We start from the raw sequence: 26,790 nt of genomic DNA, 5'->3' as shown, positions 1-26,790 counted from the left end.
TCAATTAGAAGTAACGGAGGAGGAGAAGGACCTTGGCGTATTGGTTGATCATAGGATGACTATGAGCTGCCAATGTGATATGGGTGTGAAAAAAGCTAATGTGGTCTTGGGATGCATCAGGAGAGGTATTTCCAGTAGAGATAAGGAGGTTTTAGTACCGTTATACAAGGCACTGGTGAGACCTCACCTGGAATACTGTGTGCAGTTCTGGTCGTCCATGTTTAAGAAGGATGAATTCAAACTGGAGCAGGTACAGAGAAGGGCTACTAGGATGATCCGAGGAATGGAAAACTTATCTTATGAAAGATTCCAGGAGCTTGGCTTGTTTAGCCTAACTAAAGGAAGGTTGAGGGGAGATATGATTGCTCTCTATAAATATATCAGAGGGATAAATACAGGAGAGGGAGAGGAATTATTTAAGCTCAGCACCAACGTGGACACAAGAACAAATGGGTATAAACTGGCTACCAGGAAGTTTAGACTTGAAATTAGATGAAGGTTTCTAACCATCAGAGGAGTGAAGTTTTGGAATAGCCTTCCAAGGGAAGCAGTGGGGGCAAAACATCTATCTGGCTTTAAGATTAAACTCAATAAGTTTAGAGAGGAGATGGTATGATGGGATAACGTGATTTTGGTAATTAATTGATATTTAGATATTCATGGTAAATAGACCTAAATGGCCTGTGATGGGATATTCGATGGATGGGATCTGAGTTACTACAGAAAATTCTTTCCTGGGTATCTGGCTGGTGAATCTTGCCCATATGCTCAGGGTTTAGCTGATAGCCATATTTGGGGTGGGGAAGGAATTTCCCTCAGATTGGAAGAGGCCCTGGAGGTTTTTCACCTTCCTCTGTAGCATGGGGCACGGGTCACTTGATGGAGGATTCTCTGCTCCTTGAAGTCTTTAAATCATGATTTGAGGACTTCAATAGCTCAGACATAGGTGAGATTTTTCGCAGGAGTGGGTGGGTGAGATTCTGTGGCCTGCGCTGTGCAGGAGGTCAGACTAGATTATCCGAATGGTCCCTTCTGACCTTAGTATCTATGTATTTTTGTAGCTCTTTGCTGAACCCGCTCCAATTTATCAACACCTTTCTTGAACTGTTGATCCCAGAAGTAGACACACTTTTGCAGCAATGGGCACACAAGTGCCAAATACGAGGAAAAATAAACTCTATTCCTACTCAAGATTCCCCCGTTTATCCCAGAATCGCATTAGCTCTTTTGGCCACAGAATCACTCTGGGAGCTTATGTTCATCCGATTATCCACCATGACCCCCGACTCTTTTTCAGAGTCACAGGACACAGTCCCCCAGGCTGTATTTATGGCCTATATTCTCTGTTCCTAGCTGTAGACATTTAGCCACATTAAAATGCACATTGTTCGCACCCCTGGTTTACAGGACTATCCAGCATATCCTGTGCCATGGCCCCTCTGCATGCAGAGGGTGAAGGAGCGAAGCCTGCTGAGTGCCATGCAGCCAGCAGTACCTGTCTCTGCCTTGCCTCAGAAAGGGGCCCTGGCTCACTCGTGTCCTTTGCTTGGATTTCTTTCCTTACACCGCCCTACTGCTTGCAGCTGTAGATCACCTCCTCCTGCATGCACTGCTGGCACTCCACATAGCAGCACCACTGCACTTGGCAGTGGCAAGAGAAGGCGACCATCCGGCTCTGGATATTGTAGCCTCGCCCGCAGCAGAGACTGTCACAGCTGGCCTCCCGGGAGCACGTCCTTCCAGCAGTGCCTAGTGAGTATTTGCTGGGCCGGCAAAAGCTAGGAGAGTCCTCCACGTACACCAGATCTGTGGGGCGTGGAGCAGCTGGGCTGCTGTGGGAGTGGCTGTGCCTCTGCGTGCCCACGAGCTCAGAGTGCCCCACAGCATCATTTGTGGCACTGAAGATCTTGACAGCATCATCATAGCGCAGCTTGAGGATCTTGCCAGTCTCATGGAAAGGGGAGAGCTGCTTCCAGCAGGTCCTCACGGCACAGGAGCCTGAGACACCATGGCACTTGCACGTGGTTTTGAGACCATTCTTCACGGCCTGAGGAGGAAGAAACTCCAGTTAGTATTTGCCAGGACCATGGGCCTAGCTCTCGGTATAGATAACACCGCACGCCGCCCCTCCAGAGGATCTCAAAGCACTTCCATGCGGGATGCCAGTCCTGTGTTACAGATAGGGAAACTAAGGCACACCAAGAGGGGACATCATGCAAATGTTTCAAAGGGTGGAAAATGCATTACAGTAAGAAACTGACAGAGCTCAAATCAAAAAGAAGAGGGAGAGGACTTGATTCAGCAACTAGGGATCTTCACAGAGAGAAAGCACAGGGTATTAAAGGACATTTGAATCTAGTGGAGAAAAGCAGAACAAGAACTAGTGGCTGGAAGCCGAAGCCAGACAAATCCAAATGAGAAGTTAGGCCCAAACTGTGAACAGGGAGGGCGATTAATATTGGAAAGAGCTACCAAGGGGAGTGGTGGATTCTTCATCTCAATGTCTCCAGACCAAGCCTGGAGGCCTTTCTAGAAGATGCTTTAGTCAAGCAAGTTACTGGGCTTGGCACAGGGGTGTTTAATGGCCTGTGATGGCTAGATGATGTAATGGTCCCATCTGGCCTTAAACTATGAATCTCTGATAAGCCTGGCCCAAGGTCACAGCAAGGCAGAAGCTGAACTGTGGTTGAAGCCAGGAGTCCTGACTCCCAGCCCCTTTCTCTAACCACTTGCCAGCCCTGCATCTCTAGCCTTACTCAAAACCTGAATGGCCACATGAACACTGACGGATTTACCAAGCGCAGAGTCATACACAGACTTCGCAGCTGTCACTATTGCTGTTGGCAGGGGGCATACAGAAATCACTCCTCTCTATAAACACAGGTCCATGCCACCTGAGCAAAAGGAGAATTTTTGGTCAACTCTCAGTAGCACAGGGCCTATGCCACAGGTAAGCAGTTCTGACTAGTCAGAGGGGCACTGGCCTCTCTCCCTCACCGCATCAGTTCCCCTGTAGAAACCATGATGGCAGAGGATAAGTCAAGATGTTTGCATCTGATCCCTGAACCCTTTCTGGGCCAGGTGCCCTGCCCTCTCACCTTGATGCCCACGTTCGTGTTGTGGATATCCACCTTAGCCCGCAGGTCTTTGCCAATTTTCTTCTGGCCCAGGAAGTTTTTAAGGAACTTGGTACTGTATTTGAGGTTGTCGCCACACACTCCCCATTGCCAGGCCTTACGATTCTCCAGATCTGGAGAGTCATCGCAGGTGCAGCGCTCCATTCGTCCAGCGCTGCACGCCCGGGCCAGGGAGTGGGTAAGAGCTGCAGAGGACACTGCATACAGGAAGGCAGTTTCCTTAAAACCTGCACAAGATAGAAAGGTTGAGAGGGGCTGGGAATGAGGAACAGGCATTCACCCACATCACTGGGCTCTCTGCTGTATCCACACAAAGAAATATTGCGCCCTATTCTATGGGGAGAAGGGATGGTATGGTTTGGATGGCCTACATCTCAATCTTCTGGGTGACAGACTATCATGCTCCAGACTAGCTTAGTGCAACGAACAACAGAAAGGGAGAGTGCTAATGGGGTAAACACACAATCATAACTCTGACACTGAGTATCATGAATGTAAAGAACCCAGGTGCCAAGTGACAGAAAGGAAAGAGGTTCCTCAAGTGCCCATACATGGATTCTAGAAGCCTGGGGGATAAGAGAAATCACAGACACCCATTTATAAAAAGAAGTTAGACATCACTGGTATTCCTGAAACTGACCGAAATGTTAGTCACTGGACAGCTGGGTTAGAAGATGCGTAGAATCCAAGGCCAGAAAGGACCACTGATCATCTAGTCTGACCCCCTGTATGACCTAGGCCGGAGAAGTTCCCCAGAGCAGATATTTAGGAAAATCATCCAATCTTGATTTTAAAAAACTGTCAGCAATGGAAAAATCCACTATGACCCTTGGTAAATTACTCTATTAAAAATGTATTCTATTTCCCATCTGAATTTGGCTAGCTTCAACTTCCAGCTCTTGGATCAGGTTAGACCTTTCTCTGCCAGACTGAACAGCCCATTATTAAATAATTGTTCCCTATGTAGGCACTGATTGTAATTTAGTCACCCTTTAACTTTCTTTGTTAGACTCAAAGAGCTCAATCTATTGAGCTTACCACTAGAAGGCAGGTTTTCTAATCCTTTAATCGTTCTTGTGGCTCTTCTCAGAACCCTCTCCAATGTATCAAATTCCATCTTTAATTGTGGACACCAGAACTGCACACATATACTTGCTGCAGTCACAGAGCAAGATACAGAGATAACATCTATTCCCTACTCAATATTCCCGTTTCCTCAACCAGTACAGAGCCAGATTGCTGGAATGTAAAATTAAAAAGGTCAGAGGAGTTTTTACACTAAAGGGTTTAGAGAAAGCCAGTAGGTGCTGAAGAACACACAGTTCAGACAGACATACCCATTAGTGGAGGATTTATTAAAGGGGATGCTCTATATTCAAGTAAGAAGATAGCATAGAAGTTGATAAAGTACAGGTAGGAACTGAAGAGAAACATTCAAACAAAAAAGTCAAATTCAATTACATCACATGAAGGCAGACAACTAAATATTGACAAATTTTATAAGTGCTTCCATACAAATGCTAGATGTCTATATACTCAAATGGGTAAATCTGAGTGCCTGGTATTAAATAAGGATATTGATAAAATAGGCCTCATAGAAACATGGTGGACTGATGTTAAGTGGGACACGGTAATACCAAGGTGCAAAATATATAGGAACGATTTAGTAGGTTGTGCTGGTGGGGGTGTGGCACTGTTTGTGAAAGAACCCAGAGTGAAATACAGTATAAATCTTAAATGAATCAAACTGTACCATAGAATCTCTAAGGCCAGAAATTCCATGCTTGAAGGAGTACAACAATAGAAATACGCTACTGACCACCTGACCAGGTGATTCAGAAGTGTTGAGGGAGATTACAAAAGCAAAAACCAAATAATAATGGTGGATTTCAACTATCCCAATGCTGACTGGGTATATGTCACCTCCGGATGGGATGCAGAGATAAAATTTCTGGATACCATTAATGACCGCTTCTTGGAGTAGCTAGTCCTACAGCCCACAAGGGGAGAGACAATTCTTGATTTAGTTCTAAGAAGCACACAGGATCTGGTCCAAGAGGTGAATATAGCTGAACTGCTCAGTAATACTGACCTTAATGCAATTAAATTTAATATCCTTGTAGGGGATAAAATACCAAAGAAATCCATCACAAGAGCATTGAACTTCAAAAAGGGGAACTCCACAAAAATGAGATTTGTTAAACAGACATTACGAGAAACAGTCACAAGAGTGAAATGTCTGCAAGCTGCATGGAAAACTTTAAAAAAAAACCTTCCATAATAGAAGCTAATATATTACTATACCTTACTATTAATATACTAAATGTATATCCCACATATACATATTTGTAAAAAACAGAACAAACAAACAAGCTGGAAGGAACAATTTAAGAACAACGTTGAATGACATTTTTGACCAAAACTTTTCAGCGAAAAAAAAAAATACAGTTTCAGGGTCACTGAAACATTTTGCAAATCTGGGTCAATTTTGCTGAACAGTTTTAGTTGGAAAAAAAAACCTCAGTAAATTTCAGAAAGAAAATCAAAGTGTTTTGTTTTGCCAATCAAAAAATATTTCATTTGTAATAAAAATGGTCTGTTCTGAAATTTCCTTTATTCTAAAAATTAGAATGTAAAAAATGCTCAAAATCAAAATACTTGTTCAACCCAAAACAAACTTCTCAACTTTCAATTTGCAAAATGTTTTAAAAAATTACAGTTTCGAGTCAACCTGAAACAATTTCTTCATTTTTTCAGAATTGCCATTGAACCAAAATAAGACATCTCTGACTCTCACAGCGCTAGTAAAGGCTAAATAATGGCATCTTAATTAATAAGCGTCATGTTTTTATAGAAAATAGGTCCTGTTAATTAAACTTGATAGAGTTCTAAGGCAGTTACAAATTCAATTGACAAAAGTAGACATTTGACTTAGTCCTGCATTGCATTCTGAAAGAAAAAAAAAATCAATGCAGCATATATTAAATTGATTAAAAACTGGCTAACTAAATGGGAAATCCTCCTCCACTATGGGTGTTTCTAGTAGGATCTAACAGTGACCTGTTCTTGAGCAAGTACTAGTCAAGATTTTCTTCATGATCTGAAAGACAGTCGAATATTATGGCTGGTAAAATATGCAGACAACTCAAACTAGTGAAATGATAAATAATGGTGAGGATAGGTCATTCTACAGAGCAATCTACATCATTTGGTGAGCCAGGCTCACGTAAGCAATGTTTTAATACAGCCAAAATGCAAGGAGAGACATCTTGGACCCAAGAATGTAGGTCAGCCTTATGACATCCTGGAAAGAGGTGACTCGGAAGAGGATGAGGGGTCATTGTGGATAGCCAACCGAATACGAGCTGTGGCTTAGGGAGAATGCAAACTTTGGATGTTTAACATAGGCATGGGAATACTGAATAAGAGGAAGGAGTTACCACCATGGCATATAGCATTAGTGAGATCATCACCGGTCTGTCCAGTTCTGGTGTCCATGGGGCAAAAACAATGTTAAACTGGAATGGGATGAGAAAATAGCTACAAGATTGATTTAAGGTCTGGAAAACCTGCCTTATAGTTAGACTAAAACAGCTTGGTGTATTCAGTATAGCTAAGAGAAGGTAAAGTAGTAACTTGATTGCAGTCATGTACCTACCTGAGGAAAGATTTCTGCCTGCCCTAGTTTCACGTGGCTCCCGAAAGCAGCCACCAGGTCCTAGCGGCCCCTAGGCCAATGGGCAGCCACAGAGGCTCCACGCGCTGCCCCCGCCCCTAGTGCCAGCTCTGCAGTTCCCATTAGCCAGGAACCATGACCAATAGCAGCTGCGGAGGCAGCGCCTGTGGGCATGGGGGCAGCACGTGGAGCCTCCCTGGCTGCCCATGCACATGGCCAATTCCTGGCAGGCATAGTAAGCACCACCGGGACCCTGTACCCCAACCGCCTGCCCCAGCCCAGAGTCTCCTCCTGCACCCCAAACCCCTCATCCCCAGGCCCACCCCAGAGCCTGCACCCCTAGCCACCGCCCCCACTCCAACCCCCTGCTCCAGCTCTGAGCCCTTTCCCACACACTGAACCCCTCATTTCTGGCCCCACACAGAGCCCACACCCCCAGCCCAAAGCCCATACCTTCCCTGCACCCCAACCCCCTGCCCTAGCCCAGAGCTGCCCCCCCCAGTCCACACCCCCAGCCAGAGCCCTCACCCCCCACCCACACGCCAACCCACTGCCCCAGCCCAGTGAAAGTGAGGAAGGGGGAGAGTGAGCGACAGAGGGAGAGGGGATGGAGCAAGCAGGGGTGGGACCTTGGAGAAGGGGCAGGGCAGGCGTGTTCATTTTTGTGCCATTGGAAAGTTGGCAACCCACCTAGCAGACAAAGGCAGAACAAGGTCCAATGGTTGGAAGCTGAAACCAGACCAGTTCTAACTATAAATAGGGTTCATATTATTTGTAAATGATGCTAATTAATTATTGTAGCAACTTGCCTTGGGATGTGGTGGATTTCCTTTTGCTTGGGGTCTTACATCAAGACTGCATGTCTTTCCAAAGGATGCTTTAGCTTGACCAGAAGTGATGGGTTTGAGGCAGGAATCCCTGGGTTAAGTGTTATGGTCTGTGCTGTGTGGGAGGTCAGACTAGATCACAGTGCTTCCTTCTGGCCTTAAGAACCTATGAATCTACCTCAAAAGGTGCTAAAGGGGACGATGTTGCCAGAAGTGCTACCTTGTAGATTAAATTTTCCTGCAGTCCTGACAATTTGGGATCACTAAAGCTTCCATGGCACTTGCAGTGAGTCCGAGTGTTAACCCTGGTGTCCAATTCCCATTTTCCTTAATTATACTGCCTCCTAAAGGCCTCTGGTAGTTTCACTTGGAGATTGCATTCTTCCACACTTCCGGTCCTAAATTATTCCATAGCATGACTGTGCAGCTGTTACATTTCTGCCAGGCTTTGCCCCAGAGGTGGTTGCATTTCAGCAATAGTCAAGCTGATGCATGTTTGTAGAATGCTTTTGAGATTAAAACTTTTTCAAGGAATAAAATTATCTATAATCAAGGATATCAGTGTGCCCAGAGATCCAGCTTGGAGTGATTACGCATCCCATATGCCACATTATGCACATTTACAAACCATGCAGCAAGTTCTGTGCTAGAGTAAGCAGCCAAAATGTCACTGCTTGCACCACTTATGCCAAGGCCAAGTTTGGTCCTGTATGTTCATAGGGCAGGCTGACGTTCTGGGCCTTAGAGCAGCGGCTCAGCCCTCAGAGCCCAGGGACAGAGGGAGGCAATGTGATTTTAAGCCACCTTTGCGGTTTTCCAATTCTAGGCTGATGTGATTCCTGGGGAAGCTAGGCAACCCAAGCCTAGCTATCTGTGGGCAGCAGCACTATACAGAATTACTGCCAAGGCATCTGCTAAGGCCCTGTCCCTGTCCCAGGCATGCACATGCCCTTTTCAAAGAGGGCCTCATGACAGCATGCTCCGGTGTTACTCAGTTCTTGCATTCTGGGGGTGGGAGGGCAGAAATCCATTATACTGCCAGAGCAGGACGGAGAATCCCTCTTCAATTCTAAGGCCAGCAGGGGCCATTATGATCACCTAGTCTGATGTTCTGCAGAACACAGGCTGGAGACCTGCCCCACTAATTCCTGCATCCCGCTCAGCTTCTGGTTGATCTGGAGCAGATCTTTCTGAAAGAGGCCTCCAGTCTTGATTTAAAGACTCCAAGTGACAGAATCCACCACATCTCCAGGTAAGCAAATCCAATGGTTAATTCCTCCCCCGGAATAACTGGCACCTTAGGACTAGTCTGAATTTTTCCAGCTTTAGCTTTCAGACATTGGATTTTGTTCTGCCCTTTTCTGCTAGATTAAAGAGTCCTTGGCTGTCAGGAATCTTCTCATCTCAGTGGCTGTGGTGTGTGATCTAGTCACCATTTGGTAGGCAATGAGCGCGCGCGCACACACACACACACGGTAAAGATTCAGGGCTTGATCTCAGAGTTTAAGGGACCTTTCACCCCACAGTGACTGATTCAAAGCCAGCCAGGTTAGCAGCTGCTCTTGACGGCTCCTCTCAGCCAGTCTGTTTAGGTGCCTGCATGAAAGGAGTCTAGTCTCAGTCCTGCTCCCAGGGGTCGGAAATCCACATTACAGTAGCTGTCCTCAGCAGAGGGGCCAAGGGTGGAATGGACCTAGAGAGTGGGCTGAAACAGTGGGGAGGGCAGAGCGCCTGCCTGGTCACTGCCTGTTCTGTGGGCAAAGAGCATCAGCCCTGCCCTTTCACCAGCTCGACATTCCCAGGAAAGACTCACGTTCTCCAAACTAAAGCCTGGTTCCCTGCCCTGGTGAGGCCCAGCTACTGCCCTAAATGGGATTCTGTTCCACAGGCCAGCGGCTGCTGCGTACCTCGCTTCAAGAGGCTGGTCCGTCCATCCAGGCTGCAGTTCCAGCGCTCATTGCGGAACTGGTACTGGCACTCCAGGATGCTGAGCCGGATGGCATCCCGCAGGGTCTCCGCCAACCCTGGCTCCCGCTGGCAGAGCCTTTTCTGCTTACGGGACAGCTTGAGCAAGTCACACTGCTTCAGGTGTGCCTTCCCTTGGGCAGGGTTCACAGAGGGGCCCAGTGAGGGAAGATGGGTCAGACCTTCCTTCCCGGTCAGGCTGAGAGGGGAGAAAGGGAGAGAGGTGAGTCCATGGACTGTGGCCGACTGACTGACTGGAGGGAGCTTCAGAAAGCTGTCAGCGAGAACGTGGCACAGTTACCAGCTCAGAGAACTGGTCAGTAGAGCTGGTGAAGAACTGATTTAAAAACTAAAAGTAATTGGTTTGGGTGGAACCGAATGCAATACTGGCAAATCAAAATGGTTGACAAACATCAACCATTTTGTTCAACCAGAAATTAACAGTTTTGTTTGATTTTTGGGCACTTATTCACATAAAAGCAAAGGGCTAGAGTCACAAAACAGCCAGAGGACGAAGTGACATCACCAACCACCTTATAATCTTTAGCCCAATGGTTCAAGCACTCACCTGGACCATGGAAGACCCAGGTTCAATTCCCCCATGTCTGATGTGGGGAAGGAATTTGGACTTGGGTCTCACATGTTGCACGAAAGTGGCCTATCTACTGGGCTAAGAGGTACACTGGTGTGTGCCTCTCACTCTCCTGTTGAAGCAGTTTCACTGTTGATAAATAATGCAAGATGTCACGGGAGCAGGCATATGAACATAGGTCTCCCCACCCCCACGAGTGTGCCCTGACTGAAGAGTCAGCTCCGCTCTCTCTGGCCCAATGACCAGTCAAGTATTTTATACAGCTTCAGCAGGAGAGACAGAGAACCTGCCCCAGAATAGCCAACAGGCCAGGGGCTCGGGCACTTTCCTGCAATGTGGGAAACAAGTTCAGATGCCATCTCCGCATCAGAAAGGAGGCGAACTGAATCTGGGTCTCTTCCGTCCTGGGTGAGTGTCTCAGCACTAGGGTAAGAGCTGTATGTTAGATGGCAGCCCCACACGTCCTTCTCCAGTTTGGGAATAGTGCCCACTTCCCTGACATGTTTAACCAACACATTTTGGCAAACTCACGTCAGATTCACAAATTGTTTCGAGTCCACTGAAAATGCATTTTTCAGGTAAACAACGATTCACCCAGCTCCCCAGGCCACTGCAGCTCAAGCCACTGGCCCATCAGATCTGGTCTGCCATCTCCAGAACTGACTAAGGCCAGTACAGGGCCTGATGTGCCAATGGCCTGATGTTGCAGAGTAAACAGAAGATACACACTCCCATAAAACACCCATCATCACCCACTGCAGAGCACCAACAGGGAAGCTTCCTCACAGGCCTCCAATGGATCAGGTTATGCATCAAGCCTGCAGCCCAGGTTACGGTTGCCAATTTTGATTGGATGTATTCCTGGAGATTACATCACATCACAATGATCTTTAATTCCTGGATATGCCAGGACAATCCTGGAGGGTTGGCAACCCTAGCTCAAATACCTGTGTTTGGCATACCCAGCATTTTCACAATCACACACTGTTTGTCTACATGCTCATAGACCGGTTACTGCACAAGGATGCGGCAGGTTGCTACACGTCACGATTTATGTGACTACTTACTCATAGGCATATTGATCACATTGACTGAGGCCATTTGTAAACCTCTACAGTGCTGCTATAGGATACGGCCAGCATGAAAGAAGAGGTGGCGGCTAAGGGCGGTCCGGACCCTGCTAACGAGCCCAGGGGAGAGTTCCAGGGTCTCTCAGAGTCTGCCAATAAGGGCACCAAGTGCTTTATAAATACCTGGAGTCCCAACAAGTATCCCCAGCCCACATTAACCCTTGGAGATTCCAAAATCATTGACTGAGTACACGGCCAGTCAGTCCGAGCTTCCCCCTCCGCTTCCGCTCCCGCCCCCAGAGCGCACACACTACTACATCTTACCAACTCCCAGACCAAGCCTCTGCAAGGTCACTCATCAGCCAAGCGAGTAGCTGCTGGGCTCACCCTTGGGGGCTGCACAGCAGGATCTGACCATGAGTGTATCCACAGAAACTAGCAAGCCTCAGCAGCATGGATTCAGGCAGGGGAATGGTAGCATCTGCTCATGGATCATGAGTTTCAGGAGTAAGCATGGAACACACCTTCTCAATCATGGCCCAGAGCTCTCCCTGGCAGCCAGAGGGAGACTAGTTAATCATTAAACTGGGCTGGGAAACTGGTAAGTTTCCAGTCTATCAAACCCAAAGGTCTCTCAGCAGCAGCCTGGGGAGAGAGCATTCTCATCATTACACGGTCACCCACATTCCTTCCTGCAGCAGGGTCCCTCAGCAAGCTTTGCCATTGCCAAGCAGACTATCTGGCCAGGTACACGCGTTTCCTGACAGAGGAGACCCTGCATATACTCCAAGATTATTGACACAAACAGTGGAAATTCCAGAACAGTGAACACTATGAGTATCCACCCCCCATCCCCACCATCAAGTTCTGGCTCAGCACAAGCACAGAGCTGTGTTAATCTGTGGAACTCATTACCACAATATGCCAAGTCAAAGTTCTCATTAAGGTTTTTTTAAAAAAGGATTAGATCTATAGGAATATCTTCCTGAATTATCCCAGCTAGGATAGACATAGTAGAAGGATATCAACCTTCATGATTTAGGACACAAGCCAGGGGGTTAAGAGCAAGCATCCCCCATGGACATGTTACTGCATAGCTATTCATTAATTCAGCTTTTACATCTTCCTCCAAAGCATCTGAGAGGCTATTGCACTACAAGGACCATTGGTCTGACTGACTATGGTGCATATCTGGCCCCTATTCCCATAGTACCCAAGCACCTCAGTGTCTCAGGGTAGGTCAGCTGCACCACTACACACACACACACACACACACACACAACACAGCAATAGAACGGGGCTTTCCATCATTGTAGTAAAACCGTCCCTGACCTAGCAGCATTAACAATGTGGGCTAGGTCGACCTAACCATGTCGCAAAGGGCATGACATTTCCCACAGCCCTGAGCAATGGAGCTAGACAGACCTAAGTTGTACATGTGGCCTATGCTTTAATGATTTGTCCACCCAACCCCCTGTGAGACAGGGCAGTGCTGTTCTCCCCATTTTCAGATGGGAAATGGAGGCAGAGAGTCTAAGCAACTTACTCAAGATCATAGAACCACAGGGTTAGAAGGGACCACAAGGCTCATCTGGTCTAACCCCTTGCCAAAATGCAGGATTTGTTGCATCTAAACCAGCCAAGGCAGATCCAGCCTCCTTCTGAAAAGCTCCAGTGAAGGAACTTCCATGACCTCCCAAGGTATCTGTTCCATTGTCCTATAGTTCTTACAGGAAGGGAGTTTTTCCTGAAATTTAATCTAAATCTGCTCTGCTGCAGTTTGAACCCATTGCCTCTTGTCCTGCCTCTGTGGCAACAGAGAACAACTTTTCTCCACCTTTTCTACAGCAGCCTAATATCTGAGGATGGCTATCATGTCCCCCCTTAATCTCCTCGTTTCCAAACTAAACATACCCCGTTCCTTCAGCCTTTGTTCATATGGCTGCATTCCATCCCTCTGATCATCTTAGTCACTCACCTCTGGATCCTTTCTGGTTTTTCTACATCCTTCCTGTACATTTATAGCCAAAATTGGACACAGTACTCCAGCTGAGGCTTAACCAGCACTGAGTAGAGCAGAACTATCACCTACCATGACTTGCAGTTTTAGGTTGCATTAACAGAGGCATAGCACGATTTGCTATTTTTTGCAACAGCATCACATTGTTGACTTATGTTGAGGTTGTGATCCACCACAACTCCCAGATCCTTCTCAGCTGTGCTGCTGCCAAGCCCGTTATCCCCCATTCTGTCTTGTGCGTTTGGTTTTTCTTCCTTAAGTGTAGCACCTTACGTTTATCTTTGTTGAATTTCATTTTGTCGTCTATAGCTCAGTTCTCCAATTTATCAAGATACCTTTGAATTTTCGCTCTATCCTCCAAAGTGTTTACAACTCCCCCTAGCTTTGTGTCAGCTGTGACTTTGATCAGTATATTCTCTAGTCCTACATACAGATCATTAATAAAGATGTTAAACAACACCAGACCCAGAACCAAACTCTGTGGAACCCCACTTGAGACCTCCCTCCAATCTGACATCATTCCATTAATAGTTACTCTGTTTGTGGTTGTTAAACCAATGATCTATCCCCTTAATGATAGTTCTACCAAGCCCGCATTTCTCCAGCTTTCTTAGGAGAATAGCATGGCTTTTGATACGATCCCACATGACAAAGCCCAGGTATATGATTTCTACCACATTCCCCCAGCCACCAAACCAGTTACCTTGTAAAGAAAGAAATCAAGCTGCTTTGGCATGATTTGTTCACAGTAAATACATGAGGACTCCATCATCCAGGTATTCGTAAATTGAATGTTTTGTACATTGCTCTAGGAGCTTCAAGGTATCAAGGTCAGGCTGACGGGTCTACAGTTCCCTGGCTCCTCCTTTTAAAAAGTCACACAGGAAGCCTGTGCCAGAGCAGGAAACTGACCCTAGACCTCCCAAGATCACGGCTAGCTCCCAGCTGTTTCTATGCAATGGAACAGCCACACGAAAGGAATTTGCAAAAAGAAAAGGAGTACTTGTGGCACCTTGGATACTAACAAATTTATTTGAGCATAAGCTTTCGTGAGCTACAGCTCACTTCATCGGATGCATGCAGCGGAAAATACAGTGGGGAGATTTATATATACAGAAAACATGAAACAATGGGTGTTACCATACACACTGTAATGACAGTGATCACTTAAGATGAGCTATTACCAGTAGGAGAGCAGGGGGTGGGGTGGGGGAGAAGAAAACCTTTTGTAGTGATAATCAAAGGTGGACCATTTCCAGCAGTTGACAAGAACGTCTGAGGAACAGTGGGCAGGGGGGTGGTGATAAACATGGGGAAATAGACTTGAATAAAGACTGGGAGATGAACGGGTCATTACACAAAGTAAAAACTAAGTTAATTGTATCCAGTTTGCAAATTAATTCCAATTCAGCAGTCTCTCGTTGGAGTCTGTTTTTGAAGTTTTTTTGTTGAAGAATAGCCACTTTGGTCTATAATCAAAGTAACCAGAGAGACTGAAGTGTTCTCTGACTGGTTTTTGAATGTTATAATTCTTGATGTCTGTTTTGTGTCCATTTATTCTTTTACGTAGAGACTGTCCAGTTTGACCAATGTACATGGCAGAGGGCATTGCTGGCACATGATGGCATATATCACATTGGTAGATGTGCAGGTGAACGAGCCTCTGATAGTGTGGCTGATGTGATTAGGCCCTATGATGGCGTCCCCTGAATAGGTATGTGGACACAGTTGGCAAACAGGCTTTGTTGCAAGGATAGGTTCCTGGGTTGTGTGGTTGCTGGTAAGTATTTGCTTCAGATTGGGGGGCTGTCTGTAAGCAACGACTGGCCTGTCTCCCAAGATCTGTGACAGCAATGGGTCATCCTTCAGGATAAGTTGTAGATCCTTGATGTGTTGGAGAGGTTTTAGTTGGGGGCTGAAGGTGATGGCTAGTGGCGTTCTGTTATTTTCTTTGTTGGGCCTGTCCTGTAATAGGTGACTTCTGGGTACTCCTCTGGCTCTTGTCAATCTGTTTCTTCATTTCAGGAGGTGGGTATTGTATTTGTAAAAATGCATGATAGAGATCTTGTAGGTGTTTGTCTGTCTGAGGGGTTGGAGCAAATGCAGTTGTATCGTAGAGCTAGGCTGTAGACAATGGATCGTGTGGTATGATCTGGATGAAAGCTGGAGGCATGTAGGTAGGAATAGCGGTCAGTAGGTTTCCGGTATAGGGTGGTGTTTATGTGACCATCGCTTATTAGCACAATAGTGTTCAGGAAATGGATTTCGTGTATACTGGTCCAGGCTGAGGTTGATGGTGGGATGGAAATTGTTGAAATCATGGTGGAATTCCTCAAGGGCTTCTTTTCCATGGGTCCAGATGATGAAGATGTCATCAATGTAGCGCAAGTAGAGTAGGGGGTATTAGGGGACGAGAGCTGAGGAGGCGTTGTTCTAAGTCAGCCATAAAAATGTTGGCATACTGTGGAGCCATGCGGGTACCCATAGCAGTGCTGCTGATTTGAAGGTCTCCATTGTCCGTAAATGTGAAATAGTTACGAGTGAGGACAAAGTCAAAGTTCAGCCACCAGGTTTGCCATGACATTATCGGGGATACTGTTCCTGACAGCTTGTAGTCCATCTTTGTGTGGAATGTTGGTGTAGAGGCTTCTACATCCATAGTGGCTAGGATGGTGTTTTTAGGAAGATCACCGATGGATTGTAGTTTTCTCAGGAAGTCAGTGGTGTCTCGAAGATAGCTGGGAAGTGCTGGTGGCGTAGAGCCTGAGGAGGGATTCTACATAGCCAGACAATCCTGCTGTCAGGGTGCCAATGCCTGAGATGATGGGGCATCCAGGATTTCCAGGTTTATGGATCTTGGGTAACAGATAGATACACCCCTGGAACCCTGACCAGGGGTATTCTGTGTGGATTTGTTCTTGTGCTTTTTCAGGGAGTTTGAGCAAATGTAATTTCTTTTGGTAGCCCTCAGTGGGATCAGAGGGTAATGGCTTGTAGAAAGTGGTGTTGGAGAGCTGCCTAGCAGCCTCTTGTTCATATTCCGACCTATTCATGACGACGACAGCACCTCCTTTGTCAGCCTTTTTGATTATGATGTCAGTTGTTTCTGAGGCTGTGGATGGCATTGTGTTCTGCATGGCTGAGGTTATGGAGAGTTTGTTACAATCCCACAGCACGGACCTCTGGACTTTGCAGCCATTGTATCAGGACAAATACAGGCCTTGTAGAGTACTAAACCAAACCACCAATACAGCTGGCGACATCTCAGAGTAAACTTTTTTGCCAAAACATGCTGATTTGGGTCAACAAATTTGGGTTAATTTTGCCAGATTTTTTTTTTTTTTGCAATTTGAAAAAAAAAAAAAAAAAAAAACATTTACAACCTTATTAAACTGGCACATTTTGATTAAAGACAAGGTAGGTCAGGTAATATCTTTTACTAGACCAACTTCTGCTGGTGGAAGAGATACACTCTTCTCCAGGTCTGGGAAAAGAAACAGAGGGCTTGTCTGCGCTTGAAACACTACACTGGTGCAGCTGCTGTGCTGCAGCAAAACTGCTATAGTGCTTCAGCGTGGACACTACTTCTGGCAACAGAAGGCTAGCTAGGGCCGGTCTACACTACACGGTTAGGTTAATGCAAGGCAGTTTATGTCAACTGAGCTGTGGATGGATCTACACTTAAAATGTCACTCCTGCCAATGTCAGTGCCCCACTACATGGACATATCACCACCTCTTCCCCAAGCGGCAGAGTCATGGTGTATGTAGTTAAAATGACGCAGTGATAGCATAGACACTGCATTACATATGTCAACGATTACTGGCCTTTAGGAAATGTCCCCCATGCCCCACTCGGATGGCTCTGGTCACTATTGTGAACTCCACTGTCCAGGAGTCATGTGGACATGAACCGCCCCTCCCCTTTAGAGCCCTGAACATCTTTGAAATTGATTTTCATGGTTGTCTGGCTTGGTGAGTACACCAAGCATCTCTTCATTTTTTGTGTGCAACTGCCCAGCTGACCTGGCCAGCTACACACTGCAGACATACTCCTACCTGGAGTACACAAGAGGTATTGGATCTCCCAGGCCTGTGGGGAGAAGAGGTTGTGCAGACCCAGTTCCGACCCATCTGTAGAAACATGGACATCTATGAGCAGATTGCTCAGGGGATACCAGAGAAAGGCTCCCGCAGGAGTGGCAGCGCCACGTGAAAGTCAATGAGCTGTGGTAGTCAGACCAGAAAGCCAGGGAGGCCAACAATCGATCAGGTACAGAGTCACAATCCTGCTGGTTTTACAAAAAGCTGAAAGCCATCTTTGGCAGAGACCCCACCACCACCCCAAGAGCTCTGTGAATACTTCAGAGGAACCAGAGTCACAGCCCCTCCTTGCTGTTCACAGGAGGGAAGTGGAGGAGGAGTATGGGGGACAAATGACTGGGGATCCAGTAGCACAGCAAGCCAGGACATGTTTTTGATTCCACCAGAGTCCAGCCAGTTGAGCATAGGCAAGCCTGATGCAGGGGAAGGCGCATCTGGTAAGTACACAGTTTGCTTTGACATTACAGGGATGGAACCCCCAGAATAGCAGGACATCTGTTGATTTACTCTTTTAGACTTGTGGTAGAAGAGGTAGTGAAACATGCAAGAGGTGGAGTTATCTGCTTTTCATTCCCCGCTAGAGTTAGTGCGGTGGGATGTCCTGTGAATCTGCCATAGAGATCTTGAAACTTTCATGGAGCTGCTCTGCAATCCTCTGCTGAAGGTTTCTGGGGAGGGCTGAGTCACTGTGCGTGAGTGGGTCACAGCTGAAGATGCCAAATTCAGGACAAACTGCTGAGAAATAGGACAGGCTCACCCCAAACAGGTGGTTCTTCTCTCATTAGATTATACCAAGCCAGTAACAAAAGTAAACTTCTGTTTCACCACCCTGGTTAACAGGCAGCCAAAGATGCAGTCTCCTTAGGCTTTCCTGCCTTTGTCTCACCACCCAGATCCTAGACTGATGAGTGGTTACTGAAAACCAATTTAATCAAACATAGGGTTCTTCTAATCCCAAGAGATCAGCCACATAGTCAAGTCAATATACAATTCAGGTCTTACTCAATAATCATGCCATTTCCAATCCTTAAGTAAAAACTAAAAGTTTAATAATAAAAGAAAAAAAAGAGTTAATGGTTAATAGATCATATACATACAAATTGCAAAGTCCTTATTTCCGGTTTGTAGCAGTTAGATTGTTGGATAGTAAAGTCTCTCTTGTAGCTTCCAAAAGATTGGAAGATCCTCAGTCCATAGTTCAAAATACTCCTTTTGGTTGTAAATCCACAGTCCAGATACTCAGGGCAGGAAAGAGGCAAAATGGTGATCTCAGGGGTCTTCTATATCCTTTGCCATGTTCCTGGAAATTTACTGTTTCAAACAAAGCTCCCAGTCCAGTCTGTAGAAAGTTACTGACTCAAGATGGAGTCCAGGATCACATGAGCATAGCATATCACATGTTCTTACATAGTTTGAGGACTCATAGGGGCAGCCATTACCCATATTCTTGCTGAGGTGTCCACAGGAAGAGCTATCTGGGCAGAATGAGTTTCTTCTATGGCCCATTGTGAGAACTAAGTGTCCTGGATGGGCCATCAACACACAGCTGTCTAGTCTTAATGTAAATGTTACTTGGTGGGCATTAGCCAGGAATACAACCCAGGCATGCCGCCAATACATAGCAAATATTCATAACTTTAGATACAAAGATGATGCATGCATATAAACAGGATAATCATACTTAGCAAATCACAACTTTTCCATTTACACCTTTCATAGACTCAGAACTGGAAGGGACCTTGAGAGGTCATCTAGTCCATTCCCTGCACTCAAGGCAGGACTATGTATTATCTAGACCATCCCTGACAGGTGTTTGTCTAACGTGCTCTTAAAAATCCCCAATGATGAAGATTCCACAACCTCCCTAAGCAATTTATTCCAGTGTTTAACCACCCTGATAGTTAGGAAGTTCTTCCCTAATGTCCAACCTAAACCTCCCTTGCTGCAATTTAAACTCATTGCTTCTTGTCCTATCCTCAGACGTTAAGAACAATTTTTCTCCCTCCTTATAACCACCACCTTTTATGTACTTGAAAACTTATGTCCCCTCTCAGTCTTCTCTTTTCCAGACGAAACAAACCCAATTTTTTCAATCTTCTTTCATAAGTCATGTTTTCTAGACCTTTAATCATTTTTCAAAAAGAAAAGGAGTACTTGTGGCACCTTAGAGACTAAAATTTCTTTGAGCATAAGCTTTCATCACTCTTCTCCAGACTCTCTCCAATTTGTCCACATCCTTCCTGATATGTTGCACCCACAACTGGACACAATACTCCAGTCGAGGCCTAATCAGCACGGAGAACAGTGGAAGAATTACTTCTCGTGTCTTGCTTACAACACTCCTGCTAATACATCCCAGAAGGATGTTTGTTTTTTCTCCTTTTTGCGCAATAGTGGTACACTGTTGACTCATTTAGCTTGTGATCCACTATGATCCCCAGATCCCTTTCTTCAGTACTCCTTCCTAGGCAATCATTTCCCATTTTATATGTGTGCAACTGATTGTTCCTTCCTAAGTAGAGTACTTTGCATTTGTCCTTATTTCATCCTATTTACTTCAGACCATTTCTCCAGTTTGTCCAGATCATTTTGAATTTTAATCCTATCCTGCAAAGCACTTGCAACCCCTCCCAGCTTGGTATTGTCTGCAAACTTTATAAGTTTATATGCCATTATCTAAATGCCATCATCTAAATCATTGATGAAGATATTGAACAGAACTGGACTCAGAACCGATCCTTGCGGGACCCCATTTGTTATGCCCTTCCAGCATGACTGAACCACTGATAACTACTCTCTGAAAATGGTTTTCCAAACAGTTTTGCCCCCACCTTACAGTAGCTCCATCTAGGTTGCATTTCCCTAGTTTGTGTCAAGGACATGCTCTGTACAAAGTTTTTTGAAATTGTATAATAGTGGCAATATCAACAATATAGATGGACATATTCAATCATACAGCATCACAGGTTGTCTTATTTCTTCTGCCGTGGGAAGACACTCTCTCATGCCACTCAGTGATTACTTCAGCAGGCTAGCAGCCTATGGGCCAGGGCAGCAACAGGATACCAGCAGCAGCTGTGCTCTCTCTGCCCATTACCCTCAGGAGTGAGATATCAGCTAAAGTCACCACTGTCTGTGGAAAACAGTGCCAGTATTCATTGCCCCTGTCCTACACAGGTGTCCCCCACTCCCGAGGGCCATACTCGCCATGGCTGGTGCTGTATTAATCCCAACGAAAAGTGAGAACTTAGTGCCTACAACTTCTGGGGATCAAGAGGAGTGAGTTCTTCTATTTCCATCATGACTACACTGACAATAGTACCTCTGTGTTGTATCTATGGCTGATGCCATTGTGGTCTTCAGGGTCTCCCCCTCCACACCCGCGGAATGTTGGAACTAGGAGGAGGAGAAAGTAGAGTACTCAGGATGACACGTTCCAGGACATCCTGCAAGCCTGTGCTGCATCAGGGGATGAGACCAGAGCCTGGAGGATCATCCTGGCTGACAGCAGGGAGAAGGAAAGAGTGGAGAGGAGAAAGACCCAGGAGTCTAAGCAGGAAAAAAGGAGATGGAGATGCACCAGGACATAATAGGGCTTCTGAGACAAACAGCTGCTGTAGACTCTGATAGACCTGCAGGTTCAACAATCCTGTACTTGCCTCTCTCTGCAGTGCACAGAGATCTCAATAGAGGGACCTCCTTACACCCCGCACTCAACACTCCACATGGCATCAGGGCTCACTGGACTACCCCTACCACTCCACCCTGGGAGACATTAAAAACAATCACAGCTTCACGTACACTGACCTGTGAAAGATACTGTTGGCGTAGGTGTACCTGAAATGGAAATGTGTGTTCTTTCCCCTTCAAACATTCTGTTCCCTTAATAGATTAAGTTTTAAATGTTTTTTTTAATTGCCTGGTTCATGTTACTGAATAAATTTCTATTTTTGGATCAAGATTCATCATTGTTAGTTCACAACATACGCTGCCTGATGCTGAGCAGGTCTGACATGCACAAATTTCCTGTTACTTCATTTTGTCAGAGAACCCATAACATCGTGCACAGGCAGTATTAATAGGTGCATTGGCAATGTTCTATTCCTACATACACAGCAATCACTGCAAGAATCATACCAGGCTGCAAAATTGCAAGGCCAAGTTCAGCACACTACAACCACTCTGGCTCACTATTAAAATGTTCTTTCAATGCTTCATTGAACCATCACATTCTATGCTAAGCTCTTCTAATAGCCCTTGTATCTGGCTATTCAAATTCAGCAGAGATCCACTCCACCTCCACCCTTGCAGCAAGATTTCCCCCTTTGCTTTACAGATATTATGCAAGACACAGCCGGCAGCTATAACCATTGGGATTTCCCACCCCCGCTCCCCCGCACTGAGGTCCAATCTTGTAAGTAAAAAACACCAGCGATCCTTCAAACCACCAAAGGCACATTCAGCTGTCAGTCTGTACCTTTTGAGCCCGAAGGTGAAAAATTCCTAGACTGGCCACCTTGACAGCACAAAGGATTTCATGAGCCAGGGGAGCAAGGGATAGACTGGGTCTCCCAGGCTCACTAATGGCATTTCAGCATTCTCAATGGTAATCCGCTGGTCAGGAAAGAAAGTCCCTGCTTGCTGCTTTCTGAACAGTCCTGTGTTCTTCAAAATGCATGCTCATGCACCTTCCTTGACCAGCTCGCATGGATCACCAGGTATGCTTTACCGACATCAACCACTGCTCATATTACCATAAAAAAGTAGACCTTTCTATTGATCTACTCTGCAAAGGGTGTTAAAATAGGGATGTGCATGCCAGCTATCATCCCACTGCAGTTCAGGAAGCCCATTGCTGCAAAACCATACATTATGTCCTGCACATTGCCCAGAGTCACAGTCCTGCATAGCAGGAGGTGATTAATGGCCCTGCACACTTGCTTGACAACAGCCCCTATGGTGGACTTCCCGACTCCAAATTGATTCCTGACTGACCACTAGCTATGTGGCATTGCAAGTTTTCACAGTGCAATTGCCACTTGCTTCTCAACTGTCAGCATGGCTCTCATTTTTGTGTTCCTCCACCATAGGAGTAAGGTGAATTTCAGCACACAGATCCAGAAACATGGCCTTGCACATTTAAAAGTGCATCAGACATCTATCATCCTGAACCTGCATTATGATGGGATTGCACCAGTCGGTGTTTATTTCTTAGCTCCAGAAATGGCGCTTCACCATCTACAGCTACTCTGTCAATGCCACCAGCAACCTTGAATTATTTTTTTCTAGTTCCCCCAGCAAAGTGGCTTCAATCCATCTTCATGTTCCCTGCAGCTCCTCTTGCATCTCTTCAAATTACTCCCAGGCAATACAGAATTTTGCAGAAATTAAGGTTGTGTGCGCAGAATTTCCTTTCCTCTATAGAAACGGGCCGCAATGCTGCTGGCCACCACCAGGGGCTATTGGACCCAGCAGAGCCTATAGAAGACACTGCTAGGGGAGGGGGTGAGGAGGAGGGAGAAGGAGGGTTCCCAGCAGCTGCCATTCCCGGCACACCCAGAGGGAAGGATGCAGTGACATGTAGGAAACTCCACACAAGCTTGGGACCAAGCATCAGGCTGTTTCTCCCTCTGGAGTCTTTGACTCTGAGGGGTAGATGGGTGGGTGTCTGGGCTGGGGGGAGGTCGTAGTGTATCAGCTGGGGGAGGTCCCATGGCTGGGCCCCACGGGGGAGAGGGCAGAGAAGAAGGAACTGGATTGTCGCAGGGGTTCTTTAACTTTACTCCTGGGGGAATTTTTGTTTGCCTGTATTGTTACAGACAGACATACTTGCTAACAGGTATTTTGAAATAGTTTATCAAAATAATTGAAACTGGTGTGATTATGTGGGGTTATTGTGAAATAAAATTTGCAGAATTTTAAAATATTATGCACCGAATTTTTTTTTGGTGCAGAATTCCCCCAGGAGTAGCAAATATTGCAGAGTCGTGGACCCTGTACTTGCAACACTCATAACGATAGCACAGAGCTAGGCAGGCTCCATGCTTCTCTCACAGATGGTGAACAGTGAGGAGGGACATGTGGGTTTGCACAGGATTTTGAAAAGAAGGCCCATAATATTATCTGATGCAGATGAAATTATAGGATAGAGAACACTGTACTATGGGAACTTGATTCCATGCACCCAGTCACCATTAAGCAACTCATTTTGGCCTCATCAGGCAATGCAAAAATTACCCAAAACACCCTGCACTGGATGGTGACAGTTGCACAGGGGGATGCCTACTCCCAGTGCAATGCACTCTGCATCAATACAGGTTTCAGAGTAGCAGCCGTGTTAGTCTGTATTCACAAAAAGAAAAGGAGTACTTGTGGCACCTTAAAGACTAACAAATTTATTAGAGCATAAGCTTTCGTAAGCTACAGCTCACTTCATCGGATGCATCCGATGAAGTGAGCTGTAGCTCATGAAAGCTTATGCTCTAATAAATTTGTTAGTCTTTAAGGTGCCACAAGTACTCCTTTTCTTTTTGCATCAATACAGGCATTCCTGGTGAGCATGTGCACCACCAGGACAAGGAGTGTAGTGTGCACATGCACGAGTGACACGACGACTGTGATAGATGTATGCGGAGGTAACGTAGGTTGACATAATTGTGTAGTGTAAATATGCCCAAGGTCTACAGAAGAATTCTTCCATCAACATAGTACTGTCTACATGGGCATTTAGGTCAGCTTAACTACACCCCTTAGGGGTGTGGATTTTTTACACCCCTGAAATATCTAGTTATGCCAACCTAATTTTCTAGTGTCTGAGCTAAATACCCTTTTCACTTAATCTGTCCCAACTTGTAATACATGTGGGAGGTGGTCACTTGCAATGAAGTGGGCAATTCTAAGTTAAATTGTTATGCATAAAGGGTTTGAAATGAGCAATTAAGGGTAGCAGGAAGGGTGGTGTGTTACAAATGGCTGTAATGAGCCATAAAACCTGTGTCCCTGTTAAGTCCTTGGTTTTTGGTGTCTAGGGACAGGTCTACACTTAAAATGCTGCAGTGGCACAGCCTGTAGCACTCCTGTGAAGACGCTACCTATGCCGACAGGTGGGCTTCTCCCATCACATAGCTACCACCTCTTGGGGAGGCAGAGTACCTATGTCCACGCGAGAAGACCTCTCGTCGACATACCATTGTCTACTCCACCTGTTAGATTAGTTTAGCTGCGTCACTCAGAGGGGTGGACTTTTCACACCCCTGAGCAACAGTTATACCAACCTGATTTCCTAGTGTTGACCTGGCCTAGCAGAGTTATGAATTTAAGTGCCCAGCCTCACCTTTTGAAGGTGTTGTGCAGGTTTCCCTGGAGGTCAAATATTGAAAGATCATATATGGAGTGATTGCTTTTTGAGAAGTGTTTGCCCACAGGTAATATGAAGTTTTTGCATTATTTTTCTGTGTAAGTTCACTTGAGAGCATAGTGATGGTCTGGTTTCACCCACATAGTTATGGGGACATTTCGTGCATTGGATGAGGTACACCCTATGTGATAGGCATGTGTAGAACCCATGAATCTTGAAGTGTATATTGTGGAGGGTGTTGATCATCGTAGCAGTGGAGAGATGACTGCAAGTTTTGCATATGTTGTTCTGGCAGGACCTGGTGCCACTGAGTTGGTGGGTCGTGGTATGAGGGGAGCTTGGTGAGACTGGGTTGGGTTGTTTGAAAAGCAGTTGAGGGGGTTTGGGAAGAATTTCTTTTAGGATGTGGTCTCCGTCAAATATGGGTTGTAAATTGTTTGATGATACCCTATAAGGGGTCCAGTTCAGTGTGGCAAGTGACAACAGGAGGCATGTGCTCTCTACTTCTCTGGTGGAGTGCCCTTGTTTGGTGAAGGTGGTTTTAAATGTATCAAGATGTGTATCCTGGACTTTAACTTTGAAACAAGTTCTGCGATATCCGAGTGCCTGACTGTAGATAACTTGTTTTTGGTGTGTCTGGGGTACTTGCTGGATCTGTAGAGATAAGTGTGGTGATCGGTGGGTTTCTGGTATATAAATGTTTGTAAGGTTCCATTCTTGAAGCTGATCATGGTGTCCAGGAAGCTGGAGTTGTTAAGAGTGTTCAACAACCATCACCCATCCATGAAAAACTCTAGAAGTTGTGGAAATCTATGAGAGAGTCTAGATCTTCTGTCCAGACCAACACAGTGACAACACCACTGCAAACATTTTGATTATTCAGGCTCAACTATCAGGAGGATGGGGGTGCCCCCCCCACCTTATAGCCTTTAGAGCTGTGGTTTTAGCATTTACCTGAGAAGGAGGAACCTGGGTTCAAGTCCCTACTCCAGAGAATGTTCACTGGAGCAGGGACTGGAAACGAGCACTACCCCCAGGCTATAGCATCAAATCACTAAATTTTCTCTGTGGCCCAACAACTGCTGAAGTATTTTATACAGGGAGTGAGTGTGTCGGGGGCGGGGGGGGGCAGGATACACTTATGATTCTTTAAACTTAAGCCAAAAACACCTCTTCATAAAAGCCAAAGAACAAAAAAGGAACAAGCTTCAGGAGTAAAAAGATAATGCAGAAGTCCAGCAACAGAATGGGGGCTATCCAGGTTATTACACCCAATGCAGCATGTATTACCTGCCCTATGGGCAGGTGGCATGTGTGTGCATTCAGTGCAAAGAGCTCCTGGCCCTCAGAGAGCAAGTATGGGCTTTGGAGACCAGAATGGCTGAACTGGAGGAGCTCAGGGAGACAGAGTTACATAGATAAGAATTTCTGGGACACAGTAGAACTGTCCCATCTCCTCCCCCATCACCACCCATCTGACTGCCTCTGTGCTGTTGAGGAGTATGAAAGTCTCAGGGAAGGAGAATATCCAACTGGAGCAGAGGGAAACAATCCCATAGTTGGGACCCTCCTTCCAGATGATGATGTGGTGTCCTTTCACACTGAGGATACATCTCTGGGGGAGGGAACTCCAGTTATTAGGAAGAGCAAGTCATAGTTATGGGGGATTCTATCATTAGAAACAGAGAGCTGGGTTTGCGATGACAGGGAGAACTGCATGGTGACTTGCCTGCCTGGTGCGAAGGTTGCCGATCTCTCGAGACATCTAGATAGGCTTATGTGTAGTGCTGGGGAGGAGCCAGTGGTCATGATACAGGTAGGTACCAATGACATAGGGAAGGGTAGGAGAGAGAGGTCCTGGAGGCCAAATTTAGGCTGGTGTGTAAGATATTGAAGTCCAGGAACTCCATGGTAGCATTCTCTGAAATGCTTCCAGTTAGACAGGCAGAACTGCAGGGTGTCAATGCGTGGAGATGACAATGGTGTAGGGAGGAGGAGTTTACATTTATTAGGAACTGGGGAAACTTTTGGGAAAGGAGCCTG

General features: G+C 45.9%; 1 protein-coding gene across 1 annotated transcript in view; it reads right to left on the bottom strand.

Annotated features, from left to right (window-relative positions):
* Positions 1-1,058: 1,058 nt before the first annotated feature.
* Positions 1,059-26,790, bottom strand: part of WNT9B (Wnt family member 9B) — a 59,389-nt gene continuing 33,657 nt past the window's right edge. Inside the window, exons 2-4 of the mRNA XM_038386012.2 lie at positions 9,548-9,804; positions 3,099-3,364; positions 1,059-2,047 (exon numbers count right to left, since the gene is read on the bottom strand). Of these exons, the coding sequence (XP_038241940.1) occupies positions 1,571-2,047; positions 3,099-3,364; positions 9,548-9,804 (1,000 nt within the window). The 3' untranslated portion in view covers positions 1,059-1,570. The remainder of the gene's footprint in view (positions 2,048-3,098; positions 3,365-9,547; positions 9,805-26,790) is intronic.

The sequence above is a fragment of the Dermochelys coriacea genome, chromosome 27, assembly GCF_009764565.3.
Source record: "Dermochelys coriacea isolate rDerCor1 chromosome 27, rDerCor1.pri.v4, whole genome shotgun sequence".
Taxonomy (NCBI): domain Eukaryota; kingdom Metazoa; phylum Chordata; order Testudines; family Dermochelyidae; genus Dermochelys; species Dermochelys coriacea.
The sequence above is the reverse complement of the archived record's forward strand: the minus strand, read 5'-3'. Positions and strand labels throughout refer to the sequence as shown.